Source organism: Gadus macrocephalus, chromosome 18, assembly GCF_031168955.1.
Source record: "Gadus macrocephalus chromosome 18, ASM3116895v1".
Taxonomy (NCBI): domain Eukaryota; kingdom Metazoa; phylum Chordata; class Actinopteri; order Gadiformes; family Gadidae; genus Gadus; species Gadus macrocephalus.
The window spans coordinates 2,925,036-2,937,762 of NC_082399.1; the positions used below are offsets into that span (position 1 = coordinate 2,925,036).

Consider the following 12,727-nt stretch of genomic DNA (forward strand, 5'->3'; position numbering starts at 1 on the left):
GGAAAATGTAAATCTGTGGACACTTAAAGTGCTGCAGGCCTCGATTTTTGTCACAACACGCCTATGAAGAAGCATTCTCCAATATTGAATATTCGAAAAAATTGCTAAATAGTGTGGTGGTGCATCGGCAGGGAGTTAAATGTTCATCCCGTTAGAATCCTGCGCTTGATTCACTAGCGATCATGGGTCAACTGGGTCAATTGTACCAGCACTGAGTAGTAGTGACGAGGTTGTTAGTCTCAGGTTATCGAGTTGTTGGACTCAGGTTATTATATAATATCGAGTCTTAACGAAATTTACTTCTTGGCGAGGAGCAGCAAGGTAAACCCCCTGTGACTTCCACTCAGAAAGACAGGCGTAGCACGTTTGCGCGGCCATTTAGTATCGTATAACACACACACACAGTCCCAGCAGAAGTCAAACCTGTCTTAACCGAGGTTGGCTGAATCACAGCCGCCTTGTTCAAGGGAATGAATAACCGGCATCTGTGAGCCAGCAAAGCTGATGTATGGATTATCTACGGCTAAATCTTTCCTCTGGATCAGCGCTGAAACAATAACGGCTCCCCTCTGTGCGGAGGGGTGCTCAGTGCTGTAGCATAGCTTAGCCTAGCGTAGCGTAGCATAGCCGGAGTGTATTTACTTTTGTCTTCCTGCGATGATACATGTTGTAGAGGTTGTTAAAAGGCACATTTTGTCCACGTTTACTTGGCATTAGGTAATAAACCAGCTGAACAGAAAGCAACTCCAATTTAAAAGTGCTACGATATCCAAAAAATTGCCTGCACCTAAGCATAATACAGTGATTAAATGCATGTGTTGGCTGAAAGTATTGCAAACACAGAAAAAATGGTTGCAGGCCAGATTGTTTATCTGCTTGTTCTTTGGGAAATTTTATGACAACTTATTCGCATGAGTATATTATGACGTGTGAATGCTCGTTGACTAGTCGCCATGAATCATCTCCCTTAGGGGGGAACTTTCACGCCAGGCTATCATTTAATATATGGGAGTACTGTGTGAGTGTGTGGTAACAGGATCTCAGTCTAAAACTACAAACTCTTTTTCCGCTAAAGCATCACACAATAGTTGGCAAAATGTACGCTTTTGGTCTGTTATTTGCTTTCTCCAATGTTCTGTCTTAGATTTTATTTTGTACAATTAAGTATGCAGCAGTCCTCTCTTATGTAAGAAAAACAACCAAGTGTGACCGTTTCCTTTAATAAGCTAGTATTTATTAAGCTAGCCCTGAATGAAACTAACTTCAGTTGCAAAAAAAATGTTGCACACTTCAAAAGTCCCTTGAAAAAAGTTTCCCTTTTTCACAGTCACAAAGAGATCTGTCATGATTTCAGCTGAACCATGTCTTTCAGCCAGATCTTGGTGCCATTTGTTGTTTACCCGGATTGTGAAAAACTCATTACATCTTAACTAGAGACATATTGGCATAAATTCCCCCGATTATTTTCTTATCGTTTATTTAAAACTTTGCCTGCAGAGTGAGGCATTGAACCAAGGGCTTGTTACTCCTGACTCCTAATTATCAAAGTGCAGATGGTGTCTGAAAGCTATGGGCTACAGTGTGGGGGAGCGAGAGAAGAAAAGCCTTCTCAACAATGCCCAGACTTAACAGGCAACATCTGCTCTCTCAGGCTGCCTCCAGATTGTCAGATAATTTCCCACAAGTTCAGATAACTCCCCACAAGTTCAGATAACTCCAGTGTAGGGTGTTTTGAAATCGAGCAATCATTTTAGCCAGGCTTTACTGTCACGAGCCAAAGCCTTTTACCACAACGCATATTATTAGTTACTGATTTCAGCCTGTATTACCATTAACATATTTACTTTATCTCTGTGCATCAAACATTTTAATTCGAAAATAAATTCTGGAGCACTTTATTCCTTTTCCTTTTGGGAAATTAATGACTTTTTTACATAAACTTGGCACAGCCTAGCATAACACTTTCCACCAAGTAGACCCGCTTGCCCCCAGGAGACCAGTGCTGGCCCAAACCTCTCCTGAAGGCTTGTTAAGCCTTTTCCGAAACCCAGCTGAAGGCCTTCCCAGCGCAATCCGTGGTACCTGGATGTTGAGACGACCTCTGTGCGCTCCGAGACCGTAGCGCTTGATGGTGGAAGCGTGGAGCTGGAAGTCATCAATCTTCAGCGTCTCCATTCCCATCGGGGGGCATTCTGGGGAGGGAGAATGACAAATCGCCCTGTGACACATGGGCAAAGGTCATTTGAAGAATCTTCTATCGCCCCTGTGCTGTTTTTTGAGGCGAGGAACGTTCCAGACGCAGACATGATGACATCGTTAATAACCTAAACTGATTGACTAGTCAGATGTCTCAATTGAACCTCAGTGTACAGTTTGTATATTATTTGGGACTAATAAATGTGTAGAGATGATGAAGTAAGCTTGTCGGCCACTAATTCAACACCATGTTTTCTCAATTATCAAACACCATGTTTTAAACAAACAAAAACACTCTTTTCAATCAAGGCTACGCTTTGAAGCACTTTATTCACGCATGTGCAATGAATCAGAATGTCTGGAAGGCAATCGCATGAATCACATGCAATTTGGCAAATCTGAAATGACCCCATGGTACACCTGGCTGAACTTTTACTCTATGATATTTGAACACTGTTTGGCCAGTCTTCATTCTCCTGCTGTGGTTTTCACAACCCACTAGTGGGACGCAGAAGGGGTAAACTGGTTTGTGGGACAGCCACAATAAACAACAGACGTATTTTCCAAAAATACATACCTTGTCGGTTTCATTTGATCATTAAGTTTGAATACTGTAGAGAGGAAAACGGTTTATTGTATGACATGCAAGAATGTTTTGCTTATTTTACTGCACAAAATATCTGTTTGTCTTTGAGTCAATAGCATTTGCAAGGCCATTGGCATGGGACACAAAATGCCTCGTATTGCGATACATTGGCCACGATACGACTCATATCACGATACATTGGACACGGCACCACTCGTATCACAAAACATGGGACACGATACCACTCATATCACTATACATGGGACACGATACGACTTATAGCATGATACATTGGTCTCGCTACGACTTGTATCATCAACATACGGCACTAAACTGGATAGTAATTGATGTATTGTTGTAAAGATATCTAATCAGCCTTGGAGAAGTTACCCTGTTCTCCTCCCAAACCCTACATTTTGGGGGCGAGGGCAGATGATAGCAGTTACTAGTACCACTAACTTTACCCATGAGGACTTGGAAGAGGGACTGATGCTCAAGATTATTTATTATTATCCTCAGCCCAGCCATCCGCTTAAACTTGTCTTACAATTGTCCACATGCATGGCACACGTTTAAGAGAGGCATCCGGCTTGTTTAAAGAAGAGCTTTAATATATGAGTGAATTAATAAGACGCATATCATCACCAAAGAATGTTTTCATTCACTGCCAGAGGGCATAACCAATGTGCCGAGACAAAAATTCACATCTTTAAGTTGTTAAAAGGTTACAGAGCTATAACTCATCTCCTGCCCTGCTGGGCTGAATTCTTCGTCCAGTTAGGATCTATTAGACAAATAAAGCTACAGATGGGGAATCCCCGGTGGCCAATATTTCTCGGAGTGGGATCTGGCTGTTTACAGATGTTCCCACACTACAGCTATGGAATTTCAAAGCAACTATTTCCTACTGGGCATGAATCTATACTGAACCCAGCGTCTTGTGCATATTATGTCTCTGTCATAGGTTCCAGGGCAGAGCTGGCATCAACACAGGACGTCAGGAAATGCAGCAGGCCAGGGAAGAAGTTTTTAGCCGATACGTCAACATGTTAATTCAACCTCAAAATGTTTTTCTGAGGTTAATCAAGGGCATGTATTGTTAATTGGCATGAGTGTGAATAACGAGAAGAAAATCTGCATTCTGACCTTGTTTTCTTGCATGGTAAATTATTCTCGGATTGGATACAGGATCAAAACAAACTCCCAAAGAGAGAAAGAAAAAGAGACAAAGAAAAACAAGTCTGATCAGTGATCTATAGGTCTTCTGACAGCAACCCTGTAGAACAAAAACAAAAGGCTTTGGGCCAAATCAGGCCTTCGGCCAAATTCCATCCATCCCGCGCAATCATTTGAGTTTTGAAAACTCGTCTACTCCCCCCATGAGCTCACAACTCGTCCCAGCAAGCACTGCCAACGTGCGCCTACCTGGTGCGCCTACCTGGTGCTGCATGCTGAGTGACTGCACCCTTCTGCCCCTCGGAGAACACTGTGGCGCTGCTATATCCAGGCGTCACTAGAATATCAGGAGAACTTTCTGGGTCAGCGGCCCCCTTGACTTCATAGAAGCCACCGTACCGCTGGGGGGGCACTGAGTCAGACTTGTGAACTCAAGCAGCTTCCAGAGGCAGCCATGCGATTCCTCGGGAATTGCCATGTAAACAACTAATAAAAAATGACCTTGGTTGGCAACATTTTGTCAAAACAAACCCCGCTTCCAGACGGATCTTTAGAGAGAAAAGCTTTGTGGAAGTTGGTCCAAAGAAAAGTAGAGTCACAAGAGTCTGAGTCATGTCAGGCACTGAGTTTATGAAAAGGGGCCGTTTGTTCCTTTTCGAGGTTCTTGCTCAATAGCCATTGTTTTTTATATAATTTAATAATATATCATTATAATGTTTTTTATATCATAGGTCGTCTGACTAGGAGAACTCCTGCGCTATTCATTATAAGATGATATATATGGATGTATGTATATATATATATGCATATATGTATATATATGTATATAGAGATACATATATTTATCCATGTAAAAGATATAGGCTATAGGTATATGTAATACAATTATTATTATTTTATATGTAGGCTATACTTATATAATAAAATAAAATAAAATATAAAAAAATATATAAAAAATATATATAGGTATGCAGTGCCCTTGTGCATTCGTTTATTTTATGTAAAGAAATAAAGATTTTATGCGTATCAGGGGTTCTAAGTTTGTAAGTTTGAAAGGAATGTTGTTTTGCCTATTTTCCGGACACAATGCATTGTGGGAAAGAGGCCGACATTGGAGTTCGTGTGTGTTTACCGCGGTTGCGACCGAACGGTCTGTGAAGGTGTTACAAGTTTGTCGCCAAGAGTCGAAAAGTGCGACCCACGGTTGATGTTTTGCTTCGGTTTTTTGGTTTTTTGAAGTTTGAGGAACGTCGTTGTTTTTTTTCGTGGGAACGTTTGGGTTCACTGAGTTGACGAAGACGGCTGAAGCTCAGAAAGTGTACGCGAACTAACAAACAGTAGACGCCAAATGCTGTGGCTTCAACGCGGAGCATCGCGAGAGGACAGCGGAGGCGCCGGAGGAGAGGACCCGCCAGACGGAGTTGCCTGTGGGAGTTCTCCTGTTGGTTTCAGACTACTGGTCATCGTGAGTACGAAAAGTACTCACGAAGTACTCAGTTATTACGGTATATTGAGCTCCAACAAGCTCCACCATCAACCGGTTATGAGTCCTGGAAACCCCGGGCACTCAGTTATTTTCTTTCATTTAAAATATTTAACTGACATGTGTCTTTTTGGACAATAAATCCACCAATATATTTAAGGAATATTTGAATCCTATGGTTGTTTTACAGGTAAATGCATATTGGGTGTGTTCCATCATTGAGTGCATGTGAGATGGCTTTACGACAGTATAACTACTACTAATGCTACCTGATCCCTCTCTGTTACGGATAGCGAGAGTTATGGTAAACAACATAGTCATTCTTTAGTAGGCCTAGATCTCATCTAGGCTTCTCCAATGCAAATAGGTAAAGTTTATGATGCTTTAAGAGTTTAAGAGCGATTTTGTGAGAGGGATGTGTGTATATATATATATATATATATATATATATATATATATACGGATATAGTGCCAAGTGAGGGACCGCAGAGTCAATGATCATGGGTCAACTTCTCCATCTTACTGGGCCCAAGGAGCTATGGCTACCAGGAAACAAAGCATAACATCTGCAGGCCATTCTATTCTACCTAGCAAACACAATCATGTCCATCTGCATCCCACCTTCTGAAGAGCCCAGCGAGGAGCAGCCAGGGGTCGTAAATGTTACAAAGTGGGCGGCTTGCCATGTGACATCTGAAAGCCAATAGCAAATCAGGACCGACTGTGAACGAGAATATGGGATCAATGTTGAGGGGAATGAAGTGCATGGGCTCTCACAGAAACATTGTGCTGATTCAGTGCAGAAGTGGATGTGTGATTTTGAGATTTGTGTTTTGAGGGTTTTATTACGAAACAATCATAACACAAACAACAAAGGTTTCTTTCTTGGCGTGAGAGCGGGTTATAGGGGAACTTTTGGATGCCATAATTCCTCTTTTGTCTGTTAATTGGAGTTGGATCTATTGCTGGTGCACATGGCGTCCACATGGGGCAGTTTTGGTGAGGGGAGATTCAACTGTCACAATTTCATCATGAACACATCATACAACGACCCCCTGGAGGTCAGTTGGGGGTTGGGGCAAACTTTGAGACGGTAGTGTTTGATCACTCTGAGCAAAATATTCAATATGGACATTGACACTATGACATTTAATAATAGGTGATGTTATTATTTCTCAAAGGGAGGCTGCACATCAGTAAACAAATTCAAAAGAAGGCAGCTTTGCTTGCCCGTGGGTCTAATTGACTTACTAGCCAGTCTGGTACTAAATGCAGTGAAACTCCTCATTTAGTTCCCCTAACAAGCTAGCAATTTGAACCAAGAGGTAACCAAGATGTCGGCTAGGTGAATGAGGTCCATGGGGCAACTCTTGATGAACTCAACAGCATTTGGTTGTTGGATCAGGACCATGCTCTGCATGTTGTTTATGTTGATGTATGTGGCTGATGTTTGTTAAAGAAAACCTGATGTTATTTATTACAGCAGGGCTGAGCTGCATCATGGAGTGCATAAAACCCTATAACTGCTAAATCCAACTGCATGTACACACCCACTGTGAATGTATTTCACATTTGGCAATCATTCATTTTGCTATAGTGCTGTTCTAGTCTAGAACTCGCAACAATAGCCAACCAATTAGCCACATTTCTGAAAATACATTGTTAAAGTCCTTCAATGGATTTGCTTGGATTTTTTCAAATTCCGATTATCTGCCTTTGCACTTGCTGCTTCTTTCTGCTTTTGAAACGTAAAAAAAACAAAAACACTGTGTGGTCCAAATGAAGTAAATCTCTACCAAGTAGAGCCGAAGCTGTGTGAGATAAATCAGAAAACAGGTCGGTGCTCAGACAGGATTTGGCACGAGAAAAATCTTTCTGCAGTTTATTTGTCTGTGCTGCTCTTCAGCAAAACGCCATAACTCTCCATGGCTGCCAGGCGTGTAGCATGGAGTTTCCATTTCTCAACAAGTTAGACAAATGGCCCAATCCAACTCTCTGCTCACATTCCCCATTTAACCCAACTCATGGCCTATCACCCCTTCCTCTGCTCCGTCTCTCATAATAGGTGCAGCGTCACTTTGAACACTGACACTTTCCTAACCAGCCTTATGTAAGAAAGCGCTCTCTCTCTCTTTCTTTCTCTTTCACGCTGCAAAAATGTGATGCCGCACATGAACAAGAGAAATATTGGTCTTGTCTTCGGAAAGTCTGAAGTGTGTATGGAAGTGCAGTGCCCCGAATCAAGCGTTGGAAGCCGAGCGCCAGACATATACAATCTTCTTCACCGGGTGAAGCCAGCAGCTCTGGATGTAAGCCCGGCAGAGTTTGGCAAACGCTGCGTGCTGTGATTGGTTGCAATGCAACCTGCTGCGCCGTCAGTAGTAGACGGCAGCAGTGCCTCTGTGATTGACTCCTCTTGTGTCATTTTTAACTGCCCTATTTTTCCTCTCAGGGAAAAAATATGTTTTCTTTTTTTTCCGCCAAAAACTTTTCAATATCCAAAACATATTTCATTCCTTTTGAGATCCTACGCATGCGTTTAGTTTTTATTAGAAAGCTCCCTTTGAAGCCACGTCGAATAGCAAAGCAGCCCTGTCGAAGGAAGCACTGCAGGGCTGAGTCTGTTGCAGGTTATATCACAGATCGGTGGCGTCATGCGTTCACTCACTCACCCTCCGGGACGGAGTGCTCTGTACCCCCCCGCTCGGAGCTGCTGTTGGGGCTCTTCAGCCCCCCCTTCTTGCTCTTGGCAGCCTTGCCGCCGTCTGTCTTCTCTGTGGAAGACACAAAGGACACGCACACCTTGCCGTCATTACATTTCACCTGACCGTGACCACTTTTGTAGACTAGCATCAAGCGCTTGATGCCCACGGCTTCAAAGTGTTTATTGGATGTGTTTGTGACCCAAAAGGTTCAAATAGATCGACCATAAGGGGTGTGTGTGTGTGTGTGTGTGTGTGTGTGTGTGTGTGTGTGTGTGTGTGTGTGTGTGTGTGTGTGTGTGTGTGTGTGTGTGTGTGTGTGTGTGTGTGTGTGTGTGTGTGTGTGTGTGTGTGTGTGTGTGGTGAATAACTTGGAGAGGGGGGGGCTTACTCACATTCCAAGAGGAAGTGGAAGATCGCAGTCTGAATGTGTGTGTGTATCTGAAGGTGTGTGTGTGTGTCTGAGTGACGTGTGAGAGGTTCTTCCCACATCTGAAAGCTCTTACGCTCCCCTCACTCGGCCGAGGACAGGTCTCAGAATCCACAACGATGCTTAGCGCCGCAGTGTGTGATTGAGCCCCGGGGAATCTGTTTGAACCGTGCAGCGCTGCATCTCAATGCCAGGATAGGATAATTGCGCCTTTCTGTTTTTCCTCAAAGCGTCGCGAGACTAGCATAAATAACCAAGCTCATCTGCGACCCGAAAGCAGACGACGGCTTGAGTTTCAGATGATCTGACGCCTGGGGCCCTCACCGCGCATCTGACACGTCGTTACGACGCCTGCTAATGTACAGGGAAAAAAAATACGCATTCATGACAGCGGCGTCCAGGAGGTCAAGGTTGTTTTCCCGGCTCCAACATGTTCCTGTTTTCCCTTTCCCGCCTCCGCGTCGAACCTCCCGGCTGTACCACGTGTGACCGGCCGGCGAACACGTTAAGTAGCGCCGTCGACACAGCTGTTCCTCGCACGCCTGCCCGCCTGCCGCCGTTGACCCATCCGAACCCTCTGCTAGTGCTGCGGCCGTCCCCTCCGATGCAACCAATCAGCTGGCAGCAGAAGTGATGTGTGCATAATGCCATTACGCGACAGCGCTGGCTGCAGGCAGGGCACAAAGAGTTCTGCTGCCTTATGGGATCATTGCATGAGGCTGGAGCACCTCCAGGATATTATCATAATGTGACGGTCCAAAAGTGTTATGCAATGTTATGTCTACACGCTCCCGGGACTGTGGATGGGAATGAGCGAGAGCCTTTTAATACGTGGTACGATGCTGTTCTTCTCATTGGGACTGGTGCATTTTGCACATTGTACTCGTTACGAATAAAGTAACAAAACTCAACAAAACTGTCAGTGCTGTCTCCGACGCTGTGCAGTGGAACAGTGAGTTTGCCCGGTTTCCCTGCTATTGCATCATCTCCAGACTCCAGCTCCACCAGGAAGCCAACACGTGGGCACAATGAGCATGAAAGCCAAACTTATGAGGCCGTTTGTTGTTGCTAATGTTTCCCGGTATTTACGGTTGCACATCCATCACCAATTTAGTTGATTTGATCTGCCCATGTGCGGGGGCATCAGGGCACCGGCGGCTTTACTCAGCCTCCGGCTTCTTCCATGTCTGGAGTGTCTGGAGCACATTAGTGGTCTTTGAAGGTAGATAAAGGAAGGCCGACTTGGTGTTGGAACACGGCCTTTAATCGCATTAACAAATTATTTCTTTTGATCAGACAGAGCAATACTTTTAGAAAAGATTTCCTCTGGTTATCTCTACGTGTACAGCTCTCCCCCTGTGTTGTTTTTTTTGCACTTATTTTCTTTTCCACATTTCCCATTATTGTATTAAGCTACAGAGATCATTACTCCGCCGCAGCCGTAGACCAGAGTGGGATTTTATGTACCTTCGATGTTATTACTTCCGCGGGTCAAAAAGGTTTTGTCATAATGTGTGTTAATATTGTGAAAGCCAGGAGGATTACACGTTGTTCATCGAGAGATGAACGCACTCCTGGCTAGATGAGCATTTTTCATCATATCGGATTTAAGCTACCTGGAGATGCAATATTGTATGATTTACAGCCACCATAGTGACAGACTAAACAAAAGCACGTAATGGCTTACATTAAACAGTCTCCTCTTCTGCTGATGATGGCTCACATCGCCTGCTCTGCAACCGAACCATCCAGAGTGTTGTCGTGTTCCTACCTGATTTGCTCTTGGCGGTCTGTTTCTCCGGGCTCCTGCTACCGTCCGTCTTCCCGCCCCGGGGGTTCTTCTTGTCGGCCGGGGTCTGTCGTAGCCGCGTCTCCGGGGGGCCGGGCATGGAGGCGGCGGGCTCCTCCCCCCCTGACACCTGCATCTTGCCATACTGCTCCCTGGCGAGCAGCTCCTGCAGGTAGTAGTCCTGGTCCTCGTGGCTGTAGCCCCGGCCGGGCTGGGCGGGCCCCACCAGGGTCAGGGTCAGGCCCAGCAGCACCGCCAACGCGGGGAGTCCCCGGCGCCTGCTCGCCCTGACCTCTGGGGTCAGCGTGGTCCTCTTCGTCATGGTCCTCGTCGTTTCCAGAGCGGTCTCCGATCGGCGTCTCCGAGGCAGACCGATAGGGCCGCTGGGCCGCCTCCCATCAGATTGCCTCTGCCTCCCCCTTTTTCGTTCCACTCCCCCCCCCCCTTTATCCTCACCTCTTCCTCACCCACGCCTGACACACGCTGGGTTTACAAACTGTCCGGGAACTCTGCGAGACTGAACCAGAGCCCCTCTAACCCGGGACCAGCCGAAGTATGCAGCTGGGGAGAGCAGAGAGCAGAAGAAGAGCACAGAGAGAGAGAGAGAGCACAGAGAGAGCAGAGAGAGGGAGAGGGAGAGAGGGAGAGGGAGAGGGAGAGGGAGAGAGAGAGAGAGAGGGATTCTTTTTCTCCTCTCCCTCTCTTGTGTCTCCGGGAGAACTTGGCAGGTGACTGGGAGTGCTTGAGGTTTAACGGGATCGCTCGTGTTTAAGCGGAGAACCGCAGGCAGCCGGAAGACGTGCATCCAGGTCCGCTCTGAGCAGGGAGGACTGCAACGGCGTCGGGCTTAACAAGCCCTCCACCGGGCCTCTGATTACCCTGTCCTCCCACTCCGTCTGGCCCGGAGACGCTGGTAATCAGAGAAACAGTGCGCTCTGCCCCGGAGCCGTAATCACCGGGCAGAGGGGGGCTGGATCGGTGCGTTGCTGAACTCTGAGCAATTAGCCTTTTTTTTTTTTTTTCGTTCAGAGAGCTTGTCTTTTATTTAACACCGTAGTCCTTTCATCCCCTCGTCACTAATTAACCCTCACTGCTGCAGCCACGTATGTAGCTGGTGCTACCGCAGAAGAAGAGGGTGTTGACGGCTGTACTGTAACTTCCTGTGGGTCTCATTTCAACATTAAAGGGACAGTGAAGCAGTTCAGATTAAGAATGACTGTGAGGTTGCCCTCACATCTCATCCGCATGGTAATTAACTGAACCGTTTTCTTACAATATCATTTAGAGTTATGAAATAAATTTGCCGTTGCCACTGCTCTGTCTCCAGCGTCTCTCCGGATGCAAGCTGTTCTTGTGCGGCGTCAGGGCCTGTTTGGACCGAGAACCAATTTCCACATTAACGAGTGGCATAAGTGCAACGGAGCCCCCTGATGCATGCTGGGACACGCCACCGACGCCATGCCCAGGGTGTCCCGCCGCATCACGTCAGCGTTCCCGCTCCCCGGAGGACTTGTCGTCCCTGGCATTCCCCGTATCGCGTTCTCTCTCTCAATGGGAAGCACTCAAGCACACACATGCATGCACTCGCACACAAACACACACATGCGCACAAGCTCACGAGCACAGAACAGATGTCCCCCCCGTTTTGCCATGACTACGTCGTAAGTGAAAGCTTTCAAGAAACCCTGGATATTGCCGAGCAACAACAATACCCCCTCCCTTTATCACCCCCCCCCCCCCCCCCCCGCCCCCCGACCAGGTTTAAACCTCCCCTCCCCATCACCGCTCTGAGGTAACAAAGAGGTGCTCCAGTGTACGGAGCGTATCCGGCGCAGTACGAGTCGAGCAACACAAACAGTATCTGGCACGGCTCTGGGCAGCCTATCTGATGTTCTCATCATGCACCAGAACTGCCTGGCCTGAGGCCTAGCACATGAAGCAACAAGGAGGGCCAGGCGTCCGCGGAGCTACCGCACAACTCGCAGCGCGGGACACACAACTCACTGCGCACAACCCGCCGGCCGGGACAGAGAACGTGGATCCTCTCTCTCTCTTCCACTTCCTCTCCCCGCAGCATATGAAGCTGAGAGCTGCCCATTTGTTTTCGCCTGACGAATGGGCTGGTGGAAAAATATGAAGTTATGTAACGATTGTTTTGTAACGAGGGGGGACCTTGAATCTTTGACGATACGAATGTTCAGTCTGTCGTTGAATTGTCATGTCGTGAAATTCTTGAGTGTGTAACGATGGTATATTCCATCTGGAGGATTGGGTTGCTAAATGAGTTGAGGCACCGCATTGCTCGGCTTCTGGAAGGAAAAGCCTATCAAAAGCCTATATTTTTTATCGGGGTGTGCAATGACTT

General features: G+C 46.4%; 1 protein-coding gene across 1 annotated transcript in view; it reads right to left on the reverse strand.

Annotated features, from left to right (window-relative positions):
• Positions 1-10,763, reverse strand: part of cpxm2 (carboxypeptidase X (M14 family), member 2) — a 35,229-nt gene extending 24,466 nt beyond the window's left edge. Inside the window, exons 1-3 of the mRNA XM_060037218.1 lie at positions 10,345-10,763; positions 8,114-8,215; positions 2,083-2,192 (exon numbers count right to left, since the gene is read on the reverse strand). Of these exons, the coding sequence (XP_059893201.1) occupies positions 2,083-2,192; positions 8,114-8,215; positions 10,345-10,684 (552 nt within the window). The 5' untranslated portion in view covers positions 10,685-10,763. The remainder of the gene's footprint in view (positions 1-2,082; positions 2,193-8,113; positions 8,216-10,344) is intronic.
• Positions 10,764-12,727: the final 1,964 nt, after the last annotated feature.